This window comes from Lissotriton vulgaris, chromosome 10 (genome assembly GCF_964263255.1).
Source record: "Lissotriton vulgaris chromosome 10, aLisVul1.2, whole genome shotgun sequence".
Taxonomy (NCBI): Eukaryota; Metazoa; Chordata; class Amphibia; order Caudata; family Salamandridae; genus Lissotriton; species Lissotriton vulgaris.
In genome coordinates, this window is record NC_141698.1 from 737,336,750 (window position 1) to 737,364,696 (window position 27,947).

At 43.0% G+C, this 27,947-nt stretch overlaps 1 protein-coding gene across 2 annotated transcripts in view; it reads left to right on the forward strand.

The window, feature by feature from the left end:
* Positions 1–27,947, forward strand: part of ODAD2 (outer dynein arm docking complex subunit 2) — a 1,227,385-nt gene that overhangs the window by 603,050 nt on the left and 596,388 nt on the right. For both annotated transcript variants that reach the window (XM_086941603.1, XM_086941602.1), the window contains exon 9: positions 22,594–22,722. In XM_086941603.1, the coding sequence (XP_086797729.1) occupies positions 22,594–22,722 (129 nt within the window). The remainder of the gene's footprint in view (positions 1–22,593; positions 22,723–27,947) is intronic.

Genomic DNA, 27,947 nt, shown 5'->3' on the forward strand with positions numbered 1-27,947 from the left:
GATCTTCAGGAGACAGATCTTCATCTCCTGGGTTGAACATTGTGGAGATTTCTCCAGAAGCTTCCCCCAGATCTGCGGACAAATCACGCAGTGGGTCACCCCTCCATCCTCAGGGGGCTGTATCGGGTGGTCGCAGTAGTCCGGACTCGGATTACTCCCGCACAGTCTCACCGTCTGGTCCAGGGACAAGCACTCCGGTCAGACCATCTAAGTCTCCTCCTCGGAGGCCACGACCCTCAACCAGGCCAAGATCTCCAGCCAGATCACGATCTCCAGCAAGGTCAAGGACACCTGCCAGGCCAAGATCTTCCCCCATGCCAGGATCTCCTTCTAGACATCAGTCTAGGTCCAGGGGTCAGCACAGCAGTTATCACGACAGGCTCCTTAAGAGAGGACGCACAAGATCCCCGACTTGGTCCTCTTCTACGAGATCTACGGTCCGGGACTATTCTCCAACCTTTCCTCTACGCCTCCTTCAGGAGTCTCACCTATAGATGATATCGCAACCTTGAAGTAGTGTGGCTCACTGGTTAGAGGCGGCAGACCCGAGAGCAGAGGACGGCCCGGGACCAGGGTTCGATTCCTGGCGCGGCAGGTTTCTGGACCAGGGTCAGCGGACTCGATAATTCTCTCGCCTCGGTGCCCACTCTGATCAGCGATCACACTCGGCAACTCTGGGCATTAGCTTGCCTCATCTTCACTAACGGCCCCACCAGACCGCCGGGGATGCCTGGTCTCACCCTGGAGATACCCATTAAGGGACCATCTCTCAGGGAAGCCAGGAAGGGTTTCGCAGCGGTCGAAGCGCCTTGGGACCCTACGGGTAAGTAGTGCGCTATATAAATGCCTATACATTTACATTTACATTTACATTTACATTTACATTTACCTTTACGGATGTGCTGGGTAGGGGGGCAAAGAAGCTCAACATCTCTCTGCATACCCCTGTGGTACCCACTTCAATAATCTTTGATACCCTACATCACAGGACAGCTCCCAGACCTCTGCTGCCTCTGGTGCCTGGCTTCATAGAACCGGCGATGGCTACCTTCCTGTCAGAGTCCACAAATTCCAATTCTTGGGTTTCTCTTGTCGACTTGCACAGGAACAGATGATGCTAACTTTCCGACTCCCTCTCTCCAATCGGTCGGAGTCAGAATGTAATCGTAACTCCAAGCAATCAGAAAAAGGGAAGGGGAAAAGTGGAGAAAATAACCATAAGAAAATAAAGCACAGAATAGACTGGTCCTGGTCCCTCGATACTCCAGCGAATCTTCCTCAGGCTTCTAGTCAGCCTACCGAGATTCCTGTGAATACTAAACACATACAAAATACTATAAGTCTTAACAATTCCTCCCTGGTCTACCTTTTCTTCCAATGTCTTTTACACATACCCATGGGACTAAGTTGACCTGCTCCTCTTCTTATTACTCTGGGAGGTTCGCTTTCTGGATTGCCTATAGCGTCTTAATCTCACTGTAACGAAATTAATACCTTATTAGTACCCTGCTCTACTCTCTCTTCTTGGCTCTAGTATGGAATAAGGTTTTAATTAGCCTACCGCTGTTTGCAACTCCATATCTTTAAATATTTCTCTTGTAGTGAAGTGTAATTATAACCTCCTCAGATATAGCACTGTCTCTGGTTTGAATTGAATTCAATTTGAAGACTTAGGAGTTCCTTCAGGAATGCTGCCTTTACAGTTGAAGTGATTCTTCTCACTACATTCAGCAAGCGCCTTTATCTTCTGATATTTGCTTCTTGTTTTAACTTATTTACAGCTAACTTTCACTAGTTGACTTGTAAGGTTCTTGTAGACGATAAGCAAGAGATTTCTCTGTCCGAGCTTACCCAGACTTCCTTATGCTTATAACATTAGCACTGTACAGTTCTATGATTTATTTTCACTTAGCTCTCAAGTACTGCTTCTCTCCGACTCGCATGCCTTCATGTAGTCTCTGCGGGAAACAGACTCACTCAACGAAGTTTCTTTCGGTCACACTGCAGATGCTGCGACCTTGTCGGATACGATGACTGAATCTCCTGACACGCTTTTCCAGTCAGAACTTTCTTCTTTAACGACGTTAGTCTCTATTGGGATAATAGCACATGAATCTCCCACTCGCTGATAGCTCACGAACTCTAATAACTCTTAACTAAATGTTTCTAGAGGTTTTTCTGTGCACACTAAGATTGCTCGACTGACTCAGGCAAGATACGCGGTGAAGTGCGCAGTTCTGAGAGAACGCGCGCCTCACCTGAGCTCCGCTCTAGAATGTCCTGAAACACTAGACTGCTAACTCCCCGATGCCGTTCGCCATCTTGGAGTTCCACGAATTCCATGCTTCAGACCAGGAAGTGATTGGGGTCCAATTCTGTTTTCTTGACCTTAGCACACTTGCTGATCTTGTGTTTGGGAGAATCCTGATACTTCCTCACACCTGCGACGGTGGGTTCTGTACCATCTAGAATCGCCAAGAAGTATAAGGCTCCTGGAGAGGACCTCTTGTTCCTCAGGTCGGACCCACCAGGGACTCAGTCATCGCGGCGGCTGCCATGAAATTCCATTGTACTTCCACATCATCCTCGGTACCCCCGGAAAAGGACAGTAAACTCATGGATTCGTTTGGGAGAAAAGTATGCAACACCTCAGCTTCATATATGAAGGTGGCAGTGCCTCTACTCTACTCGGGAGGGACGACAGGTCTCTCTGGGACTCCCTCACTCGCTTCACGGAGAAGCTTCCTAAGGAAGACCTGCAGGACTTCGCCGATATCCTACAGGAGGGAGGGCTCGTAGCCAACCAGGTCATCAGTGCTGCGGCAAATGATTCCGACCTGCGGCCCATGGCTGTTCCCACGGAATCTGCTCACGACGTTCGGCTTGGCTCCGCCTCACAGGCCTCAAGCCGGATGCTCAAAAGAAGATATTGAACCTTCCCTTTAACGGTACATCTCTATTTGGGTCTCATGTCGACGAAAAGATGACGAAGATGAAATTGGAAATGGGCACCGTTAAAGCCTTGGGTTTGGAGAAGAGCAAAGAATTTAAAAAGCGTTTTCGTCAAGGGGACAAACGATCTTATCAGTAGAGGGTTCAAACCCCTCAATGGTCATCCCAAACACAGCAAAAATCTCAATTTCAGCAGAGACGCCCTGGCAGAGTCAGAAGGAGCAACAACAAACAGTCTGCCTCTAAGCAGCCTCCCAAGCCCTGAGCTGTTGCTTCCTCCTCAACTGTTCGCCACTCCGGTGGGAGGGAGTGTATCTCGTCATCTGGAAGAGTGGAGATCCATAACAAAGGACAGATGGGTGCTGGGTATTGTGCAGCATGGTTACTTGCTGAGGTTCAAGTCCCCTCCTCCACAAGTTTTTCCTCAACTAAAGCACCTTCCTCGATTCCACAGTCAACTGCTGCAGGACAAAGTTTCTGTCCTTCTCAGGAAGAAGGCCCTAGAGGAGGTCCCTCCCATGCGAAGAAATCAAGGAGTATACTCCCGCTACTTTCTCATCCAAAAACAAGGAGTAGTCAAAGAATACAGGCCCATTCTCGACCTATGTCTACTGAACAGGTTTATCAAAACATAAAAATACCGTATGCTAGCCCTGCACCAGATCTTTTCGCATCTTCATCAGGGAGACTAAATGTGTGCCATTGACCTGCAGGACGGTAACTTTAACATACCTGTCTCAATGAAGCATTGAAAGTTTCTCAGGTTTCAGGTCGGACGTCATCACTACCAGTATCGAGTGCTTCCATTTGGCCTCAAATGTGCCCCACGGACATTCTCCAAGTGCATGGCGGTGGTGGCTGCTTTTCTCCGCAGGCGGAGGATCTTCGTCTATCCCCACCTAGACGATTGGCTCCTAAAAATCTCCACTCCAGCGCTGCTTCAGAACCATTTATCGTTCTTTCTCCACCTGATGAATTCATTGGGGTTGCAGGTCAACTTCAAAAAGTCAGTACTCAATCCTACCCAACGGATTCACTACCTTGGCGCTTCCCTGGACTCCGTGCAGGCAAACGTGTGTCCTTCGGAGGAGAGGCTGTCATCTATGCTCCTGAAGTGTCGTCTCCTGCTGGACACTCACAGTCCCACAGCCAGGCAAGTGTCCTCTCTCCTGGGATCGATGGCCTTGTGCATCTACATCGTGCCCAATGCACGCCTTCACATGAGGCCTCTGCAGCAGGCTCTCGAGCATCAATGATCTCAGAGATCAGGTCACTGGGAAGACAGTGTTTCTCTTCAACAAGGTGCCAGAGACTCAATCAGATGGTGGATGATACGTTCCCACCTTCTGCAGGGAGTTCCTTTTCATCGGCCTCCTCCATCTCAGTCAGTGGTCACGGATGCCACTCTGCAGGGCTGGGGTGCTCATATGGGCCAGTTTCAGGTCCAAGGTCTCCGGTCCGAAGTAGAGCGAGGCTACCACATCAACTTCCTGGAGCTTCAAGCCTTCTATCTGGCGCTCAAATCCCTACATCCTTCTCTGAGCCTCAACTACATTCAAGTTCAGACGGACAACACGACAACCATGTTCTATCCGAACAAGCAGGGAGGCATCAGGTCTAGAGTCCTAGCCCTAGAAGCTCAAGCCATTTGGCACTGGCTCCTGGCAAGAGGCCTATCCATTGTGGTAGTTCATCTACCAGGAATCCAGAATGTCCAGCAGAGACTTCGTAGAAGCGCACAATTGGGTGCTCAACGAAGAGGTCGCACAGGAGATTTTTCAACAACGGGCGTACCGGATATAGACCTGTTCGCAGAGGCAGCAAACGCAAAATGCCCCGTCTTCACGTCCAGGTTCCCCCAACAGGGTTCACGGGGGAACACACTTTTGATCAGCTGGTCTCAGACATTGCTGTACGCCTTTCCTCCCCTGCCTTTGATCCCGGCTGTGATTCAGAAATTCTACAGGACCAACTCCAGGATGATCCTGATAGCGTCGGAGTGGCCACGCCAGTGGTGGTACCCGGATCTCCTCCAGCTGTCAGAAGTCCCTCATCGGCTACTTCCTTGCTGTCCAGACTTGTTGACCAAGGACCATGGGAAGATGTTTCATCCCAACCTTCCTTCCCTTCGCTTGATGACATGGCTCCTGAGGTCATCCAGTATGGCCACCTAGACCTTTCAGCAGACTACAGGAACATTCTTAAAGAAGCCAAGAGACCCTCCACTAGGAAGTCATATGCTTTCAAGTGGAATAGATTTTTCATGTGGTGTCTTGACAACTCTCATGACCCTATCCCCGGTCAGGATTAGGTGATTCTACCCTATCTTTTGCATTTAGCAAAGTCAGGCCTGAAGTACCCCTCCATCAGGGTTCACTTAGCGGCAATTACAGCCTATAGGAAGTCACCTTCTCAGACCTCATTCTTCCTTATCCTTTGGTCAAAGATTTCTTGGAGGGACTTAAGAAAGTGTTTCCACCAGTGAGGTCCCCCTCCCCTCCCTGGGAGCTTAACATCGTGCTCACTAAATTGATGGGTGCTCTTTTCGAGCCTATACACAAGGCTTCTTTGCAGCACTTGACCTGGAAAGCTGCCCTTTTAGTGGCGATAACCTCTCCCCTTAGGGTTAGCGAAATCCAGGCCCTGTGTTGTAAGGAACCGTACACAGTGTTTCATGCCAACCGGATGGTACTGAGGACACACCCAGGTTTTCTGCCCAAGGTAGTCTCAGACTTTCATATCAATCAGTCTATCACCCTGCCTACCTTATTTCCTCAACCTACGACTCCCCCGGAGGAGTCTTTAAACTCTCTAGATTTCCGGAGGGTTCTGAAGTTTTACCTGGCAAAAACCCTTCCACTTAGGAAGTCTGACCGGCTCTTTGTGAATTATGGATCGACTAATACTGGTCTATCAGCCTCAAAAAGATCAATTTCTTGCTGGATCGTCTCCTGTATAGCGCTGTCTTATCAATTAGCTAACAAGGCTTTACAGGGTAGACCTCATGCACACTCTTCTAGAGGGAAAGCTTCTACTACGTCTCTCCTTATGTAATATTTCAATCTCTAAGATTTGCTAAGCGGCTACATGGCGTTCAGTACATACCTTTACCCGCCTTTATTGCCTAGATTCAGATACACAGGCCGATACCCAAGTGGGATAGGCCTCGTTGAGGAATTTATTTGCATAGCTGCATTTGGAATGTGATGGTTATTCATGTCTTACTGTATACTTATTTGCTCATCCGCGAAGCTTTGGGTATGACCTTGCTAATCTATTCATAGATTATGACTATTGATGAGTATCCACTGGATGAGAAGGATTAGTTACTTACCTGTAATCCTACTTCTCATCCAGGGGTATACTCATCAAAGTCATAAGCTCCCACCCAACTCCCCGGACGAGCATTATCGTAAAGTTATGAGTTTTTATTATGGATCTACTCAGGTGTTATGCACCTTCAAAACGAACTGACCCAACTGCCACCTGTGGTGCATCATGGGAGCAGGGGGTCGCCTTCAGGGCTTAAAGGCACGGTACCCCTTCTCTAATGCCTTAAAGGCAAGGTGTCAGTTTTTCTTTGTTTCTTTATACTCTACTGCAGCCTACTGGCAAATGCCTGCAATTACAGATTTTTCTATGGCAATAAAGCATTGTTGTATGCAAATGTTTACTGCTCTCTTTCTTCCTTAGGGGTTGGGAGAGTACAGCTGTGTTTATGCAAATCGGTGTAATTTTCAGCATCTTTGCCAGTTTGGAAATATTTTAGGCTGCATGTATATGTTTTCACATATGCATATATATATATATATGCATATATATGTATATGTATTTTCTAAATGCTCCGGGATCCCCCACATGTGCAGGAATTATTCATAGTTTATGACTTTTATGAGTATACCCCTGGATGAGAACTAGAATTACAGATAAGTAACTAATCCTTCCTCACTCCCAGAGACACCCAACATTCCATGTATCACTGAATTGCCAACATTCTGCAGTAAACATACACACTAGCTAAGTAGCAGGAAGATTGATAAACTACAAGATATAAGTAAACTATGCTCGGCATAACACATCCCCCTCCTTTTAAAATGAAAAACGAAAATTGCAAATACAGGCAAACAGTTCAAAACCCAGGGATGTGCAATTATGTAAACTACACAAGAGGGCCAGAGCCATTTGAAACAGAAAGAATGGATAGCTTACAACAAATACATTTAGTAAAATAACCCATCCTCTCCCAATACAAAAAAATGAAAAACCTTAGTTGCTAATGGCAAAGGGCAAACAACACACTGCCACTCCATTCCCTACTGCAAGGGAACAAATGAATAGACAAGATTTCTCATGAAAGGAAACATACATATGCTGTGAAGATGGAGCTAAAAACATCTCTCGTCGCCATAATATGTTGTACCCTGGGACAAGTAGACGCTGGTAGCCAAGTAGAGTTCATAAGTTTATTTATTCATTAGCTGGTCCAAGTACTTCCAGATGGTATGCAAGTACATCATATAGGTAGTCCAGGTAAAGTAGATGTAGCTTATCCTGTAGTCAACCCTTAGTTCCATGTAACATCAAACCCCACCAGGAGCAACCTGCCTGCTGCTCAGCCCATCTCTAACTGTCATTCCTCACTTCCCCAGACACCCAACATTCGGTGCATCACTGAATTACCAACATTCTACAGTAAACATACACACTGGCTGAGTAGCAGGAAGATTGATAAACTACAAGATATAAGTAAACTATGCAGGGCATAAAAGGTTCCCAACTCCAAAGTTCTACAAAGCATCTCTTACAATTGGGGCTTTCCATAGCTAGACCTGTTATTGCTGCAGAGATTACTGCTACCAGGGGAGGTCGAGGGGTCTATAGTGCTGTCAGTATTGCAAGGCCCATATCACAGACTGGCAATGAGAGGAAGAGGTCAGCAGAAACTTCAGTGAACTTCCTCATCTTTCTGAAATCTGTAAAGCTGCTAGTTGGAGATCGGCTCACACATTCACCTAACATTATTGTTTAGATCAGGACACAAATGCTGATTCAATACTTGGACAGGCAGCTTTTGAAGAATCTCTTAGGCGAAGGTCTCAGATAGTTCAATCTATATTACATCTTGGAGTTTTATGGGAAAATGCAGGGATTTGAAATAAATGCAGAATATGCTTGATACTCTAGTCTGCATATATGACTTTTGGCCGGGATCCTACAATGCAGAATGAATTGCTATATACCTGTATTTCCAGTTCAGCATCGCAGAAATCCTCATTGAAATTATAACCAATCGCCTTCCTACTCAGGTACCAGTGTTTTCTTTTAATAACGTTCAGTTTATAATTTGCCATTTAAAAGTACTGAGGTTGGGAGGTAGACTTCCAGCCCAGTTCATGCTTGGAGAAAGAAGCTGCTGAGCCCTTAGTGTCATTTTTTTCGACCGAGTTCACTATAGCTTAACAGGCAATCTTTTTCTTCATGTTTTTGTGCTGAGGTATAGGGTTGCACACAATTCTAACATAGAAAGCTAATATTTTTCAGTGAGGTACTGCAATGTAGTCTTTTCGTTGTTCCCTAAATTGGTTTTTACAGTGAGAAAAGCTCAACAAACGACTTCCCACTTAACTTAATTGAGGTGACATATACATGACTTACTTTGAAATGTCTACCTTCAATGAAGATTTCCTACTATATTATGGAATGGAAGTGGTCCAGGGTCCCTGCACATTGAAGAGAATATACTACATTTATGACTAGTTAGGATTCTTTCAATGCAGAACTGATATTAAAAATAAGGGACAATTTCCTACTCACCTTCTGCATCTTATGAGGTCTGGACTGCACTTTTTATATATTAAGGTACACCTTGCAGCAGTCATTACCTAAAGGAAATATTATTCACAAACATCTTTCTTTAGAATACATTTAGTGAATGATTGAATGTTATTAGAAAGGTATGCCCTCTTGCTAGGTCTCTATCTACACATTTCGGAGCCTAACATTGTCCTTTCCAAACTAATGGCTCTCCTTTATCAATATTTACGTGTATATTGTTTACAAAATTTGACTCGGAAAGCTGGTAGCAATAAACTCAGCTCAGAAAGTCAATGAGATTTAGCACTTGCTTAGTGATGAACCTTGCACTTTATTCCCTTTGTCCAGAGTGGTGATAAGAACTGGCACAAGGTTTCTGTGAAAAGTGATCCCAGATTTCCCCCTACAATCAGGAGATATCTTTTCTGACTCTTTTCCGAGTATGTCAACCAGAAGAACCCACTGCACATTGGAGGTGACAGGAGTTTTAAATTTCTGCTCAGAAAGAATAAAAGATGTTAGGGAATCTGTTAATTTATTCGTAAACTATGGCGTCTTGAGAATAAGCCAAGCCACTATGCAACAATCTATATCCGGGTAGATAGCTACTTGCATCTTAATGTGTTACCAGTTAGCAAACAAATTGACATACCTAATGCCCACGCTACTAGAGGCAAACGTGCTAGTCCTGCTCTGTTAAGAAATGTACCTATTTCAGAGATATGAAAGGCCGCTATGTGTCATTCATTCACAAGACATTTTTTATAATGATGTAATGTTGTTATGCTCATTTGTTTGCCTTTTATTGGGGAGAGCTTGCTATTCTATTCAGTGCTAATGACTATTGAGGATTTCCTAGAGGAGAAGGAATAGTTACCCCTGATCCTAGTTCTTCTAAAGGGGAATTATCATTTGCTTCAAAAGCAGCCCTCCTACCTTCCTGGAAAAAACAAGCTTTCAGTGTTTGTAGAACGCTCAGGATCCTCTTGGTCCTGTAAAAATGAATTGTCTGTGCCACCCTACTTACCCACCCAGCTCTGTTTTATTTTCCTTTCCTTTAAAAAAAAGATTTATTAAAGACTTTTCTAGTCACCTTTAGTGGAATAAGTGATTTTATAATTTAATTAGGTGTTTAAGAAATGACACTTGGGCAATAGCTAGCCTTTTCATAGACAGCAAAGACATGTTCAAATGTTTCCTTGTTTAAAAAGCTTAAAACACACATTTCTAATTATCATCACTTATAACATCATCCATTGATTGGAAGTTTTTTGTAAAACTTAATGAACCCTTTAAGATATATACTAAGGAAATTATTTGTGGGAGTGCCTGTATAGGGGAGTTAGTCAATGTGTAAATGGGTATATGAGAGAATGTATAAATAAGTGAGTGGATGTGTGAGATTTTGTATGGGTGAAAGAGTGGGTGTGTGAGTGGATGTATGAGTAACTGAGTTAGTATGTGCATATTGGTATGATTAAGTGAATGGGTCTGTAAGTGGTTGTAATGGTGAATGAGAGAGTAAATAAATGGTTGTATGGGTGTGGGTGTGGGTGTGTAAGTTGCTGTAAATGGTGAATAATACAGTGCATGAGTCTTTGAATGGGTGACTGACCAGGAACTTTCTGGGGAAGATTACATTGCCCGTTTATATTGTCAGTGTTACCCATGGTATAATGGATATTGCAGCAATTCTTTGTTTAAGGATTGAAGGTTCTAATTCAAATAGGGAAAGTCTGAGAAGAAACATTGGAATGTTGAGACAGGAGCAGTGGTGTCAATTAGCGTACATCGCGGATGAGCTCTGACTCACCCGTTCATCTTCTGTAAGCCTCTCCTGGCCCCTTTTTCACCGTAGCTGCTATCTCGGTTGTGGCGAGGGTGGGGCGGCCATCTTGAGGGTAGTCCTTCTCCCCAGCAGAACTGGTGGCAGCGTTCTAGCTGGTGGAGAGAGGACGCGCCATAAAATTAGCATGCCTGCTTCAGCGCGCAGCGGTCGCGCATGGAGGGCGCGCCTTAGGCGCGCCGAAGGTAAGCCAAAGGTCAGCCCGTCTGCGCCCGTCCGCGCCTCGGACGCGGCGGACGCAGGGCGGGCTGACGGACTATCATCGCTCCTGCTCAGCCCTAGCATTTCATATACTCGTGCGTCTCTGATGGCGCTTCGCCCCTCCCTAGACAAAAGATCTAATTGTACTATACTTGACCCTGTAAATCTTAACCCGTGCACTACCTGTGGTTTTACCTGCTGTATACATGATACTGCCAGTCCCGAACCCGCCTCTGAGCTGGGCTCTATCTCGGCAGCTTTAATAAATGCCCGCTCTATGAGCAAACATGCTTTTGACATTTACGCTCTACTAGAAGAAGGTACTTTAGACCTGTTGTTTATTACAGAAACGTGGCTGAATGATTCCTGTGCTCCTGATATTGAATTGGCCATCCCTAGAGGGTTCAAAATCCAACGGAAAGACAGGAAGGATGGCAGGGGTGGGGGGCTAGCAATTATCTTTAGAGAATGCTGGGTTCTTAAGGTGGAAGACTCAGATATTTTAGCTGATGGTGAGCTTTTAAATTTTGCCTTAGGTCTATCCCCTCATTTCACACTGGGCGGTTCCCTTATTTAAAGGCCTCCAGGTCCTTCTGGCCCCTTTCTTAAAGCTCTCTCTGAGACTCTTGTTCCCCGTGCATTAAGGTTCTCTCGCTTTTTAATGCTGGGCGATTTTAATATCCACGTTGATGTCCAGGACTGCCGAGAAAGAAAGTTGCTATATGACTACTTTGATCTGGCCTCCCTTACCCAATGGGTTTCCTCCCCTACCCACTCTGGTGGCCATATCTTAGACATTGTATGCACTAACTTCCCACTGATGGTCGAGGCCCCACAAGCAGTTATTTGGTCCGACCATCAGCTGATTAGATTCTCTTGGTCCGCCTTGAGAGATCCTCCTAAGTCTGCTAAAACAATGGGCCCCCCTAAAATCAACGTGGGTAATTTGATGACCTACCTTGATTTGAACAGACCCATCTTAGGGGCAGATATGGATTCTGCGCTACAGGTATACGACAGATGGTTGAATGCTGCGGTGACCTCTTCTTCGAAGAAGGCTGATTCAGGCAGAAATAGGATGACTCCTTCTCAACCATGGTATTCGCCCCACCTCCGCACTCTGAAACTTGCTTGCAAGAAACTGGAGCGAGCATGGAGATTAGCTTACTGTCCACAGGCTAGAGCAGTGTTTCGCTCAGCTCAGCGAGATTACTATACTAGCATTAAACATGCAAAAACGGAGTTTTTTTCTAAAAGAATTGAGAGAGCTAATAATAACAGTCGGGAAATTTTCTCGATAGTGAAGAGCTTTCTCTCTCCCTGTGCTGAGCAGGTATCTATGAGTCCTTCTACCGAATGGTGTGAAAAGCTCTCCTCCTTCTTCCTTACGAAAATTGCTAACATTCAACACAGTTTGAGAACAGTTGGAGGAGGCTATGAGATGACAGATAACAACGAAACTAAGGTTCCTCCCACCATCATCATGGAGAGACTTATCCCTCCTTCGGTCGAGGATACCCTGGCAGCAATTAAATCATTAAAATCTGGTGCTCCCGGGGATGTCTGCCCGGCCCGGGTGCTGGCCGAAGCAGCCGAAGTAGTGGCTTCTGAAGTCTCCCAAATAATAGGACTATCATTTTCTACTGCAACTGTCCCAAAAATATGGAAACAGGCTAAGCTTTTGCCATTGCTAAAGAAAACAGGCGCGGATCCAGCTGTGCCGAACAACTATAGACCTATTTCTCTTCTACCAGCTATGGCTAAAATTGGTGAGAAGCTTGCATTTTCCCAGCTTAATGCCTTTGTCGAAACTTCAGGGGCGTTACATCCTGCCCAATCTGGCTTTCGTGCAGCCTATAGCACCGAGACAGCGCTGGTAGAGGTTACAGAGGCGATTAGAGGGTGCTTGGACAGTGGCGGCAGAGCGGTCCTAATTTTATTGGACCTCTCTGCTGCGTTTGACACTGTTCCACACACACTTCTCTTGGCACGGCTGGCCGATATCGGCATAGTGAGTTCCGCTCTGGAATGGGTGAAATCCTTTCTTACAGATAGATCTCAGCAGGTCTGGATTCCTCCTTACTCATCCTCGATTAAATCCCTTACTACAGGAGTACCCCAGGGCTCTACTTTGAGCCCCCTCCTTTTTAATGTATATCTCACTCCTCTTATTTTTTTAGCTGAACAAATGGGAGCAAAAATAATAGCATATGCGGATGACACGCAACTCCTGTTTACGTGGCCAGATGCGAACACTGACACTGAGGTTGTGCGTTCATGCCTCTCCGCTGTGTTCAACTGGTTAGCAGCAGCACAGCTGAAGTGCAATGAAGATAAAACAGAAATCTTGCTATATGGCCAGTTTCCGCCCAATTTCAGAGAAACTCTGTGGCCTTCCGATTTTCCCCAGCCAGGCTCCGTCAATATCCCTGCTAAAAACTTGGGAGTCTGGTTTGGGGAGGATTTGCGATTCGAGGCACACATAAAAAAACTCACTGGGGTGTGCTTCGGGTCCCTAAAAGCCATGAGGAAGATTTTTCCTTATCTGCCTTCTTCAGCAAGAGAGTCGGTCGCAAGAGCCCTTATTTTATCATGACTCGATTATGCCAACTCTCTGCTGTGTGGTTCTCCGGCTTTTTTGGTCACAAAGCTTCAGATCATCCAAAATGCGACTGTTCGCCTACTGTGCAATGTGCCATATAGAGAAAGTACTCGGACTCACATGAAGGAACTACACTGGCTGCCAGTAGCGCAGAGGATAACCTTTAAAATTCTTACTATAGCCTTTAAAGCAGTTCATGACCTTGGCCCCTCTTATTTGAGGGACAGATTTTCCCGCTATGTCCCTACTCGGGCTCTGCGTTCAGCTGATTGTAATTTTTTAAGAGTACCCCGATTTCAGCGAGTTCGCTTGGGAGGCCAATCACTTGCTGTCACCGCGGCCAGGACTTGGAATACCCTCCCCCTTTCCCTGAGATTAACTGAAAATTTTGTGACATTCAAGAAGGCACTTAAAACTTATCTCTTCAGAATGGCTTATTAAATCCCTCATAGTAAAAGAAAATTCTGATCTCTTCTTTCTCTCCGGCCACATGCTTGTTTCTTTTTTACGCGCCAGGACACTCTGGTAGTATATGAGCGCGATATAAAACAGCTAAAATAAAAATAAAATAAATAAAAATAAATTAGCACCCTAGTCTTTCATTGTTGAACTTGGTGATTTGACTCTTGTACTCAATATACCATGTCCATCTGAATCCACTGCAATTAACTGTATGGACATTTTAAGCATTCAAATGAAATAGATACTGCATCTAGTGCACATAGAATATTTTGGATCTTGAAAAATGCCTAGAAGAAACTGTACTTTCAAATCTTTTCGACTTGGTCAAATTGAGTCTGTAGTTTTCTTTCCATTATGGTACATTTTGCAGCCATTGCTACGTACAGAAAATATTCTTCACAAACCTTTGTTTTTTAGAGTCCCTGTAATCGAGGATTCCTTTTGAGGGTGTTTAAACGTGTCTCCTCCAATCAGGAAAGCCCGTTATCCCTGATAATTTATCATTATCCTCTTGAAGCTTATTGGTGTTCCATTCAAACCTATAACAAACCTTGGTTTCAAAATCTCACTTTTAAAGCTTCTTTTTTTGTCACAACCTCTTCTACCTAATGGTTCAATGAAAGTTAATCTTTATGCTTATGAACCATACATGGTGTTCCATAAGAGCAATTTTTTCACAAGGACCCATCCTGATTGTGTTCCTAAGGTTTTTCAGTTCAATGCCACCTTTTTCTTTTTACGGAGCCGACCCACACATCATAAAGTTTCCGATGTATGTAGGACGTAAGGAGAGTGTTAGTCTTTTACCCAGACAAAATAAAATGTCTTAGAAAAGTTAAGCATTGTCATTTTTGGGCTTGTTGTCACAGATTTAGCCACTTCAAGAAAATCCATTTCCAGATGACTACTCTTTTGTATATTTCCACCCAAACTGAAATTTAATAAACATTTAACTGGGAGACTGGAAGCTTGCCTTGCTACAGGTAAAGCTCCTATTCACAAAGCAGGCACCAAAAGCTACAATTGCAAGTCATTTTTTTGTCTTTATTCAGATTCTTTGGTTTATGCATACTTTAGTGTGAATCTGGACAAGGGAGAGTCAACCGTTTTGTATTGGAGAGGACAACCTAGAAAGAGCAAGACTCGGTTAACTTTTATTATGTGTGCAGCAAGTTGAGCTTCCTATCTAGTTCTACTCAACTTAATACAAAAATGTGAAAAATAAAAATAACATCAAATTGAAAGAAAAATATAATGGCAAAAAAAAATCTAATCAGTAAGGTACTGTAAACAGAGGAGGACTATTCACAAACGCATTTTGCTTACGGGAAGTTGTACTCCAGTAGTACTGCTTTACCCACTATTATTCTCAAATGTCTGGCTGGAGATCTCCGACTGTGCTTGCTATGTCTCTTAAGTGCAGAGTTCTTTGCTGTGAGAGCAGAGATCTGCCCACATATAGAAATATGCTTTTTTCGAAATTATAAAAGGGACATTGGGAAGTGGTTGGAAAATGGGGAAAATCTACTACTAAAAGGATGGGGTTATGAGAAATTTATTGTGGGGTTTAGGGACCACTCCTGTATATACCTAGGTACACCCACAAAAGAGAAAGACAATTGCTATTCACAAATGTTGTACCTACATCTACAACAGTTATACTAAGGACAAAATAACTTCAAATATCAAATATACTCCATATGCTCACACAGTTTCACACAGATCATAATTTAATTTATTATCTAGGGTCAACATGTTCCATTGGTTTTGACATGTACTATGGGGCACATAAAATAAAATTGTCATGATTCACCTGCAGGCACAGTTTCCCTACAGAAGTACCACCTTAGTGTATAATTCCAAAGGTCTGGGGTTTTACACCTGATGCATGTGCCTTAAGGGCCATCACTCCTAACCTTTTACATATTTTGTATGCGAATATCTTGCATACAATATTGAAAGAGGACATATACCCTCAAGGTTACTGTTCATCCCCAAAAGGGGGTTGTGTATGGGAGACTTGCTTCCATTATCTCTAATCAATACATTGCCATTTACAGTAACTGACAGGTGCACTTATTGACAGAACTCTAGCCTCACTCATCGATGAGCATCCCAAGAATGAGAAGCCCAAGCCACAGTTAATATCATATTTGTATACCCACTGGTTTCTCCCGTGAGGAGTCTCTTTCCACTTTACAGAGTTATCAACATTAGTCCAGTCTAAATAGCCACAGAAGCAGAGTTATTACACCGTAACTGGGTAAAGTCATAAGCATTCAAGTGTTAGTTAGCACTGTAAACTAAGATGTGTGTCAAACTAGGGGTTTTATGTATAAGCATGTTATTGAGTGAAAGGTGTCCGAGTTTTATATCCCTCTTGACTACTATTGGGCCAAGCAAATCTACTCCATCAAGCTTTGGAGTAAATCAAGCACCACACATGGTCAAACGTTGGTACTGCAACACACTCTAAAAGAAATGAGTTGAGCCAAGGAATAACACAGACATCACATAGGGAGAATTAGAAAAATATTTTTTTTAAACTGTCTAGAGAATATGTTCTTAGACTTTTAAATTTTTTATTTTTTTTAAACAAAAAACATTGACATTTTTAGGCACAAATATCAAATATATATACAATGAAGTTTCAAACATGTTCAACTGACCAGCTATTGCAAGGTGAGAAGGAGTGAACAGTTAGGATTGTGCCACAAATATCAACAAGTGAAACTCACTACAGAATCAAAAAATCACACATAGCTTGTCTACATCAAAAAAATCAAGATAAAGACAAAAACATTTGTTTCAGCATGTCAGTGAATATCTTTTTTGCCATGCCCCTCATTTTGAGGATCAGTTATTTGAGGAGGAGAGAAAAGATTAACAGGCAGAAACCAATCCAATCCAATCCAAAGATCTTTATTTCGGCCGTTTAGGCCATAAAAGAGACATTCAAATACATACAACAGTATAAAAAGACATCATAGGAATGTACACAGATACAAGTTACGAGGCTACTTATCCATTTTAAAATCAAATAGATAAAATACATAAAAGGGAACAACAATTCATTACATAAGAGTAAAATTGACATAATGGTAAAGGACATTTACAACGGAAGCCGTGAATAACAATAAGACAGTGGCAGAATATTCAATCTATATTAGTTTGTCCTTAATCAGCTTGGACCTCATACGCCACATGGCAAAGAGATATTTAGAAACTGCGAATACAATGTGGGGGGAAGAGTCGGATTTCAGTATTCTATAGGATGACAGACAGTTCCTTATGGCCATGTTCCTGCATAGGGGCACCAACCAATATTTCCTTGGGGATTTATAGGTGGGGCAGAAGAATAGAACGTGGATTTCGTCCTCATCGCACAGATTGCAGCCAGGGCATAACTTATCCCCCCCATTGGTCCATTTACTAGTAAAGGATTTGATTGGCAGGGAGCCAAACCGCCACTGTAAAAACAGCTTCCTTGCCAAGGTTGGGTATATAAAATCCAAAAAAGTTTCAAACTTGTATGAATTTTTGGATTGGATAAAGCAGTGAGTTAGGGTGCCAGTGCTGAGTGCAGTCATGTGGGATGTGAGATTTTGTTCCTTGTACACTTCCACTAGTCTTTTCCGGGGTACCTTGCTACAGCCTATTTCTGGAGTCACCCAAAGCTCGCTAAAACCAAGCCTAAACAATTCTTTTTTTACAAAGGCTAGCCAAGGTATCTTGTCATTGCGATTCAAATTCATGACATTTACCAGATCTTGCCTGTAGTGACTAAGCTCCTTTGTTGACCACAGTCTATGCCAAAATCTAATGGGTTTAGATTTGAGATCCTCTCTGATGGAAGGTAGACCCAGATCCAGACGTATGGGAAGTAGGGGAGTTGCAGTTGGGAGGGCCAGGAGACGCCTCATAAAGTTATTTTCAACACTAACCAACTCAATTGCCGCTTGGTGCCCCCACAGCTCGCTTCCATAAAGTGCGGCCGGTTTCGCTTGCACTTTATACATCTCAACTGCAGGAGCTATAGGTTTGTATGTTGAGGTGTTAGTAACCTTTAAAATAGCCCCAGACAGTTGGGAAAGCCTTAATCGCGAGCTTGCAATCTGTGGGCCCCATAAGAGGTTCTCTAAGGGTAACACCCAAATACTGAAATGTTTTGACCCTCTCTAGGACCGTAGAATTTAAGGTTGGGTTAGGTCTAGTTATTTAAGGTTGGGTTAGGTCTAGGCAGAAACACAACATTTGTGGCATGCCTAAGAAATCATTTATTGTTAAATACTTTTTCTCACCTAATGCGATCCTTAAAATGATTGCAGACTGGTAACAGCTCAATTAACCTATGGCCTGCTCTCATTCCATAATTATATATGGCAAAGTAATGGCTGCACCCTACTGCCTGGCCACTGTATCTTTCCAGAGGATTGTTGGAGACACTGTTGCTATCTTAGAGTAAAGTTAACTATTATGCTTGTGGCAGGTACAGAGATAAACCATCCGCCGAATTCAGTATATTATCCACTTCCAGAGTCGCAAATACACCTGCTCCATCTATTGCTAATAAAACAGCACATATTGGTACTGTATGTCAGAAAGTTAGAGTGTTTATTGTCTGGAAAGAAGGGGGTATTAGAGACTGTGTATGATGGATATGTTTGTGACATTTCACTGTCTGTGAAGGGTGGTGGACAGAATAGAATGAATTACATAGGTGGTGATACAAGAACTTGTTGAGAGGGATGTTGAGCGCTTACTTGACCTTTGCTGAAGTCCTCTGGAGCAGGTAGGCCATTAAGCAAGTCTTAAGGTGTATGGTTATGAGAATATGCTCTTCTCGTGGCATGAGAAATAGAGGGTACCTTGGTCTGCCTCCAGAAAGAGCATTTTCCGCCTGTGTCCTGGACAACACCTTCACCCTACTCCTCTCATCTTGAAACTATTTGTAGGCCCCATATGGTGCATCCCTCCACTATCAATTCATTGGCCTAGTCTGTCATCTCCTACCCCATGGCTGCCTTCTCTGCTGTGCTGAGAATGTACAAAGGCAGATTATATAGTTCCTTGTATTATTCAACCACAAAGCTACAAGGTCTGTCTGCTCCTTAGTGATGTTTCCCTTCATCTTTAGTGGTACTGGCTTTATCTCAGAACCTGTACCTGTTGTGTGGTGCCCTGCACATGAGGTAGTCCAAGGATAAGAAGACAGACCCTAAGGTGTAGGGTGTATTTATTTGATTGCAAGGTTAATGTGTGTCAAGTGTGTGAGTACTGGGCCATCTACGTTTCCTTTTTCTGATGGACACATCTACCTGTGGTTTCCTCACCTTTTGAATTACCCCCATGCGCAGCATTCCACAGAAACTTATCTCCATAGCTCCCCCACGCCAACAAGGACGTCACAATGGAACGGCTCCGCACGCGACTCCGTGTGACGTCATAGGAGCCATAAGAAGATCTCGCAAGAGTGCTGACGTCAGTTCCCTTTTTTACGCACAGTCGACGCGTACGTTTTTTCCAGGGCTCTCCATTTCTGGGAGTTTCCTTGTTGCAGGTTCTGCCTGTAAATGTAGCAGTGATCTTGGCTAGCCAGAAGAAGTCCGGTTTAAACATTGCAGGGAATGTGAAGGTCGTATGTCGATTACTGACCCCGATGAAGATTCTTAATTTTGCCTCTTGTCGGACCACGACATAGAGGGGTGTTCATCATGCAGGTGCATGAATCCGAAGACCGTAAAAAAGAGGGAGGCCAAGCTGTTTATGGCGACGGCAAAAAAGCAGAAGAGGGGCCGGAGAAGGTCGAGTTCCAGGTCCAAATCCCCGACTCCGCATACCTCGAAGTTGTTGAGGAAGCATAAAAAGAAGCGGCGCCATGGATCCCGACGTCAGTCATCAATAGATGTAACACAGAGGTCAGGATCTCTGGTACTTCGTCGCCATAAGGATGAAGTCCCTCCTTTACCTCAAGTGACTCCGGCACAGTCTCCGGCTCCGAGAGTCTCACTGGCGCCCAGAGAAGTGATCTCTTTGCCTCCGGTCACTCCACCCCCGGCTCCAGTGTCTCCGGTGTCACAACCGGAGCCAATTAGAATGCCTCCTCAAGCAGTCTCTGAATGCGATGTTTGGTATGTTTGCCAGAGTGGCTAACCCTGATGGTGCACCTGTTGGCCCCATGGGACTGCTCTCCTACTCCTCATTTCACCCAGTCACCTTTCATGCCTTTCATGCCAATGGTTCCTGGTATTGGCCTCTCCCGACGCCGAGGTTCTCAACGCCAGTGCAATCCCTGGAGGGAAGAGTGCCGTTGGATGTGCCTTCTGGCTCCGGTCCAGCACCAAGCCGGCCTCATCCGGTGTCTTCGACTATTCCTGTGGAGCTTCCATCAACGCCGTTCCCGAAGTCACCAGCGCCGCGTCTGACACCATCACCACCACCGGTCCCAAGGATGAGCTCTAGAAGGGAAGCACAAAGGCTGCTGGAGGAGAAAGAATATCAGGAGCAGCAGAAGGAGGCTGAAGAGGGTGAGATTGTTGACCCTGTGTAGGAGTTTGAGGAACTACAGGAGGCTAGTGGATTGGACACATCTCCTGAATGGGATCTATCCTCACCAAAATATCTTCCCTCGCAGAAGGTTTCCTCTTATCACTCTGTAATAAGGAAGGCAGCAAATCTGCTGGATTTGACATTACCTACTGCAGAGCTTAAATCGAACATTTTAACCGAAGTACTTCATTCTCCTTCTTCAGTTTCAAAGCCTCTGCTTCCTTTTAATGAAGCTTAGACTTAGAGGTGTGGCAGAAACCAATGACTGCCCCTGCGGTGTCCAGATCGGTAGCAAGGAGGTATGAGGTGACTCCAGGAGATCCTGTGTTTCTTTCAACACTCCCGTCTCCTGAGAGTTTAGTAGACCAGGCATCATGCTCCACTAAACAGACTGGAGGCTCTTTCCCATCCACGCCTGCAGATAGAGAATCCACGAGGATGGAGCAGTCAGCAAAGAAAGTGTTTTCTTCTGCCAGTATGGCGCTGAAATCAACAAATGCGACATGTCTGCTGGATCGCTATATCCATGCTCTGATGGACTCAGCAAGGGAGGTGGTCCCCAAGCTTCTGGAGGAGGTTCAGGGCCATTTCGCAATAGTTCTAGCTGACAACCAACTGTGCTGCCCATCAGGTCATTCAATCAGGACTTGATACTGCAGACTCTGTCGCTAGAGTAATGGGTTCCTCAGTTGCAACCAGGAGGCACGCTTGGCTAAGGGGGTCTGGGTTTTCATCTGCTGTACAGGCCACCCTATTAGACTTGTCTTGTGATGGCTCTCATCTTTTTTTGCCAAAGCGGACTCAACACTACATTGCTTTAAAGATAGTAGAGCCACAGTGAGATCATTGGGTCTTCAGTCCCAGCCCATAGGTTTTGGGTAGCGCAGAGTTTGTGGGTTTGACAGGACTTAATCCTTAATGTTGGAGGCTTACCTGCTAGGGTAAAACCTTGATTTTGTCAATATTGAAAGTAATTTTATTGCTTCAATTTTATATGCAGATGATGTCCTTATGGGAAGAACAGCAAATAGTCTCCAGAAATCTTTGGATGCCTTTGTAGGTTTTATAGTCTCTCTGGATCTTAGAGTAAATAATTAAAAGTAATTTAAAATGGCGTGAGGCCCTAAAAGTACAAAATCTAAAGTTTTATGATTCCGGGAGAAGGTCGATCATTTCTCTTATTTAGGAATTGTTTTAACGCTCAACTATCATGGGATTCGCTATTAACCTTAAGAGTGCTGAAACACATAGAGTAGTAATCGCACTGTTCAGATTTGCAGCACACCTTGGCCAGAAGCCAGTTAAAGAGCTATTAACTCTATATAGGGTTAAGTGTTTAGCAATTGCCACTTACGCTTCAGCAGTGTGGGGGCATGCTAATTGTGCTAAGCTCCAAAGAGATGAGAATGATTTTATTTAAAAACTCCTGATGACACCAAAAAATGCTGCAACACACTTTTGTGTTCTGGAACTTGGGCTACAGATAGTAGAAGAACGAGTAGGTTTCGCCCTCCTATTGTTATGGGCTAAGGTCTGGAACATTCCGGAATTTAATTTCTCTAGGTCCATCATATTGGACTGCCTTGCCTACTCCAATGTTCAAAGTATTTCATGGTTTAATTATCTCGAGAGTTGTTTTTGAAGCTCAGCACAGAATACTTTGCACTCTATACTTTTTTGTCCATTGTATAAAACTGTTACAGTTGAACACCTATTTCCAATTTTAAAACCTTTATGACCCTGTTCTTTTAGTGAAGGATATAGGTTTTTTGGATTCAATAGCCATTTGCTGTGCAGTTTTAAATTTTATAAAAAAGATCAATTGTAATTGGAAAGAAATAGGGTTAATGGGGTAGGTGTCGTACCATATCTGGCTTGACTTAAAATGAAAGTAGGAGTTAATAATTTACATTTTTTGTGAAAATTCTTTGTTTTAATGTGTTTTGAGAGGAATTGTTGTTTTATGTGCATTTATGACTTATTCAAATCGAATATAGTTTGATTGACTGATGATATAGTCAACATTTGTTACTATGTTTCCCAACTGCTGCTTCTGTCGCATTCATTTGTTTGTGATGTAATTATGTTGCAAAAACTCAAAGGAAAGTTTGTATCAGTTTTTACTTCAGAGCTCGAGCGCATATGTAATACGTATTTATTTTTACAGTAAAATCCTGGAAAAGAAAGAAAGCAGAATGGAAAAGCATAGAAAAAAAGAAGACATATCTGAAGCTGATAGAAAAACTAAAACATCTGAGAAAAGAATTGATCAATCAAGGCGTTCATCTTTTAAAGGGTACTGAACAGTTATATGTTATCAACTGGTTGGGTTTGCTGTTTTAATTCTGGAGAAGAAAATACAATAAATGCATAGTCTAACTATGAGTGTGCACATTTTAGATCTCTTCATTATTTTAATAATACCAAATGTATCTTCATTGTTTTTTTCTTCCAGCTGCGGTGCTGGAAAGCCATGTTTTAGTTGTAAAATTGAATATATAGAGTTTGTACAAATCTACTACTTAAAATGTTTTCCATTTTAAATTAGTTTAACTGAACAGTAATGTATATTTGGTATCTATACCTGATCCTTTAGTATTCACACGCAATGCTATTTTAGGTACTCTCACTATCTCTTCATGTGTCAGGCCTCTTCAAAGTTTTATGATCTTCAACTTTTACAAGGTCATATAGTGCAGTGGTTGATGGATGAAGTTAAAATGCTTATTATTCAGATGAGTTACTTATGGGAAACTTGATTACCATCAAAAGGTTTTGTGCTCTTGATAAATTTAAACTAAAAAGAAGTTATTTAAAAAAACATGCTGGAAGACACAGCAATCAGTGATATGAAAGCACTAATAAGAGAGGTTGATAAACAAATTGAGGAATTCAAAACAGGTACTATCAAACAGAAGGCTACTAAATTGAAAAAATATATTAATGATTACATTAACTAGACTACCTACCTTTACTGCAAACACATCCTACGAACATCAATGAAAGATTTCAAGGGAAATCTGATCTAGAAAATGTTGGATTGCATACCTTTAGATTCAGAAGAAAACAGAAGAAATCAAGGATACAAACCAGGAAATCAGCAATGATCCCAACAGCCTTTTGTAAGAAGAGGCAACAGGGACAGGGTGTGGGAGGAACAAAAGCCTCCAACAGGAGGAACAAATTACCTCAATATCAGACATCAAACATACCAAAGATGATGGGAGAAAGCATCCCTATTTATAATTTGTACAATCATACTCTTTCAAAAGGGGATATGTCCCTTTTGAGTAAGGGATTTTCTTTTGTACACACAAGATCCAGAGACTTTATTGAAACAAGATGTGAGATCCTGAGATTCCTCAGAAAAATAGATTAAATGTACTTTTTGAAGGTAGTGAAATGGTTCAAATGGAGAATGCCACATGACTGAGAAAACAGTCAACATTCTGCCCAAAATTGTCCAGCTTGCTTCCAGACGTAGATGTCTTTGAAAAATGTATTTTGTCCATTGACCAACTGATAATCAAGCAAGCTGATAAAGCAGTGGTATGGAACATTGCCGATCTCAAAAAGGAAGTAATGAGACAATGTTACAGGATACTCCCAGGGGATTCCAGCCCAGACATAATGGTCATGATAAAGGCAATCACACAGAAAGGGGAATGTGAAGGATTGATTTTGAACAAGGTATATGAATTCCTTAACCGCATCGCTGCTGCGGCGATTTTTGCGCTGTGCGGCTTTTTTCATTTTACCGCGTTACATGACGAGCTCAGCTCGTCATCAGCACACGCCACCCGTGGCTGATGACGAGCTGAGCTCGTCATCAGCAGCGAAGGGCTTAATAACAAGAGAGCAATGAAACTAGTAGTTTATGTATCACCAAAGGTAAATCAAAATTATGACTTTCCCCCAAGAAGACTGATAGTTTCAGAATCTGGTTTCCTATTAAATCAATCTCCCAAAACATGGATTGCTTCTTGAAACCTTTTCTGCCCTACTCAGTGCATTTTATCAACCTAATTGAAAGTACATAATTTCAGTAAAATGAGTTTTGATGTTGAATCACTATACACCATCATTCACAAGGGAGAAGCATTGGGAGTATTGAAAGATATACTGGATACCAGGACAGACACAAATAATGTGAATCTTATTCTATTATAAAGCGGACCCATATTGTTATGAGCCCCAATATACCCCAATATAGGCCTAGGTAGTTGCACGTCCTTTTACCTACATTTGTCCTACATTGCTCTACATACCAGCTCTGGCGCTGACATTTTACCCAGTTTGGTGCCAAACAAATGTTGTGTGGTTTTCTTAGAAAACTAGCTTAATTTATTATGCATGAGGATTCTTAGTATCACAGCAGGATTACCATCTTCTGCATAATAACTCCGTACAAAAGTCACCACACCACTATCGTCAACGTTGGCCAAGAGGCCCACAGCACCATGACACATCTAGGTAGAACCCCTGAGGGTATCTTTAGGGTATATAAGTACCACATCTTCGTTGGGAAAACCAGAGGAGAAGCTTTCATGCTGACACAAGACACTAAAGTCTCTGCACGCAGAAACTCCAGCTCGCAGTGGTCTGACATCCCTTGCAGGATGTCCATCTTGAGACCAAGACGGGATCCTCCGTTCTCTCCCATCAGGTAATGGAGATTGCTCTTTCCTAGGGTGATTCTTGGCTATACACATACATACATGCTAGGTAAACTTAGATGCTTCTAGTTAGGGTTGGCTTCATAGGAGTATTCAGGATTGCTGCCATGTATCTATATGCCTGCATATATTCACTGTTTTAGCACCGTGGTTAAATTCTAGCTTTTATTTACTCTGTTGGTGCTTATAATCGTATATATCTGTTTCTGTCTAAGGGTTGTTGCAGCACACATATTTTATATTAGAATGACGCTGGTTCAATAAATGCTTATTGAAACGTCCCCACCATTTAATCTGTGTATCTCTCTGAGAAGAAGTGAGCCCAAGTGACTGAGCAAAAGTACTTTACTGTTTCCATGATCGGACCCGGAAATGATTTGCTCGGTGAATTTCGTGCATCGGACTCGCAGTGAACACACGTACGACTCGTACTTTTTCCAGCTGTATCACGTTCAGAGCAAATTCGGAATCGGCCCTTAAACGTGAGCAAATGCCATTCTGGATAACGCGAAAAAAAGCACAGCTTGAAGTAGTGTTTCCACAAACAGGCATGCAAGAAAAACACAGAATACTGACAATTTGCTTGCCAATGGGGATAGCTCCCCCGATAGAGGATTGTACCCCATGGGGTACAGTCTTCACTGCCGTCTATACCAGGACTCATGATACCAACTTAATAGCAGTCATACCAGATGTATTAAAACAAATACAGAATGAGCACAGGCGGAACCTGCCCTGGACTTAGGGATGCAATTGATAGGCAATTGTCCCCAGGTATCTAAAATTATATCAGCAAACATAAATGGGGAGGCAGCAGTGGTGGCTATAGGGAATGCACTCCTGCACAACAGGAGCAGGAGATACTTAAAATTATTAAAGAGACCTGTGCTTCGCTGGAAGAGATAATTTGGGAGCTAAACCTGTGAAACCACAATTGGTAATCCTGAAAAGGATAACCCCAAGCAAGCACCCAAATCTTCTAAAAAAAATGGGATAATAAACAATCAAAAACAAGCAGAATACATCACAATCATAGGGTGGGTCTCTTCAACAGGAGCCCTTTGACTGGGAATATAACCTTAGAAACCGTGACAATATTAAAAAACCTGACAGGTATCAGGATACTGATACACGTTCCTCTCGTTCCTTTCAGGGTTCATTCAAAAACTATGAGTGGGAAGGACGGTCAGAACGCAGATCAGAAGAGCGAGTCAAGCTAAGAAACACACATCGCACTTCAAACTACATTATTAAACAAGAAGATAACCCCAAATCTAAAAAAGGTAGCTGGCCTTAAAATAAGAAATGCCCAGGCTACAGAGGATTCACCTACTGAATGATGCTAGACAGCGCGGCAGAAGTAACAATAGCTCGCCAGAACCTAATGGAATTTCTGGTGACAGCAGCATTGAATGAACATATCACAGTGGAAACACCTGATACAAGGGTAAGCGTCCCACATTAGTTATATGAAATAATACTCCAAACGGTCTCTTTTGGAGGAACCTGACTTCTGGATACAATATTCTTTTGGCTGAAAAAGATTTCCTGCCTGAGTTTGTTGTGTATTGGCCAAAAGGAGAATCATCCTTAATATTACCAGCCTTCTCCGACCTTGTTCTAGAATCACTAAAACATTCAGACGCTCAGGAGTGGTTGGTAGCACAAGCTTCTGCATTACACTGCATTCATGTAGGGTGGGATGCTGAGTCACCTCACCATGAAATCCCAGTAAAAACGACCCCAACTCCACAGAGGCAGTACCCTATAAAACATAATGCAAAGAAACAGGTCAGAGAGATCTTATATCAACTTGAATATCAAGGTGTTATGGAGAATTGCTCCTCTTCCATGAATAATCCTTTATTTCCCGGCAGGAAACCCCTTCAATTCATACGGTCTAGTTTTAGACTCTAGGCATTTGAACACATGGACAAAATCATTTGCAGTACAAAATGCACACAGTGCTGCACAATGAATAAGATTGTGCGGTAGAAATACAAAACAATGATCTCAAATAGATTCTTCTGCCAAAATATAGCCCCTGAAAGCAGATATTTGACAGAATTTCTGGCCCTCAGCTCTCCAATTCAATTCTGTAGACTACCCCAAGGGTATAAGAATAGCCCTGGGTTATTCTCAGCAAGAGTATCTGAGTTACTTCAAAGTTTTGATGAGGAGGCATAGTCCTATGTAGATGATATTTATCTGACGGACGATGAACTACTGGATCATTTGAACAGGGTGAACAACATCATTCTGTGAATCGCCTCTGAGGGCTACAAATTTAACTTTAAGAAAATCTAAAATTGCCCACCTCAATATCCTATTTTAAGGATATGAGCTCTCAAGTGAAGGGAAAAGCCTAGCAGCTATTTTTTTTTCACTCTGAAAAATCTACAATCCATTTTAGGATTCCTAAATTTTGGCAGAACATACATTTTGGATTACGCAGAAAAAGTAAAACCTTTCTACGACTTAATTAGACCTGATTTTTCAGTTCGACATTGGACACAGGAAGACACAGAAATACTACATTCCGTACAAGTTGACATGATAGCTTCCAAACACTTGCACACATGCGAAAACACTACCAATTTGGTGCAATCGCATGTCAATCCAGGTACCCCTACGTCAACTTCAATGAGGGCAAAACTGTACCAATTGCATTCAAATCCTATTTATACACAAACCCTGAAATGCGTTTTGCATCAACTGAAAAAATACTGACAGCAGTACAGACTGCTGTAGTGATAGAAAGAGCACTACGTCAGGGGAAACAAATATTTCTTGTGACTCCAGTACCAACCTTAGAGTCTGTTACAAAAGCAAGCGTTCCAAAAGT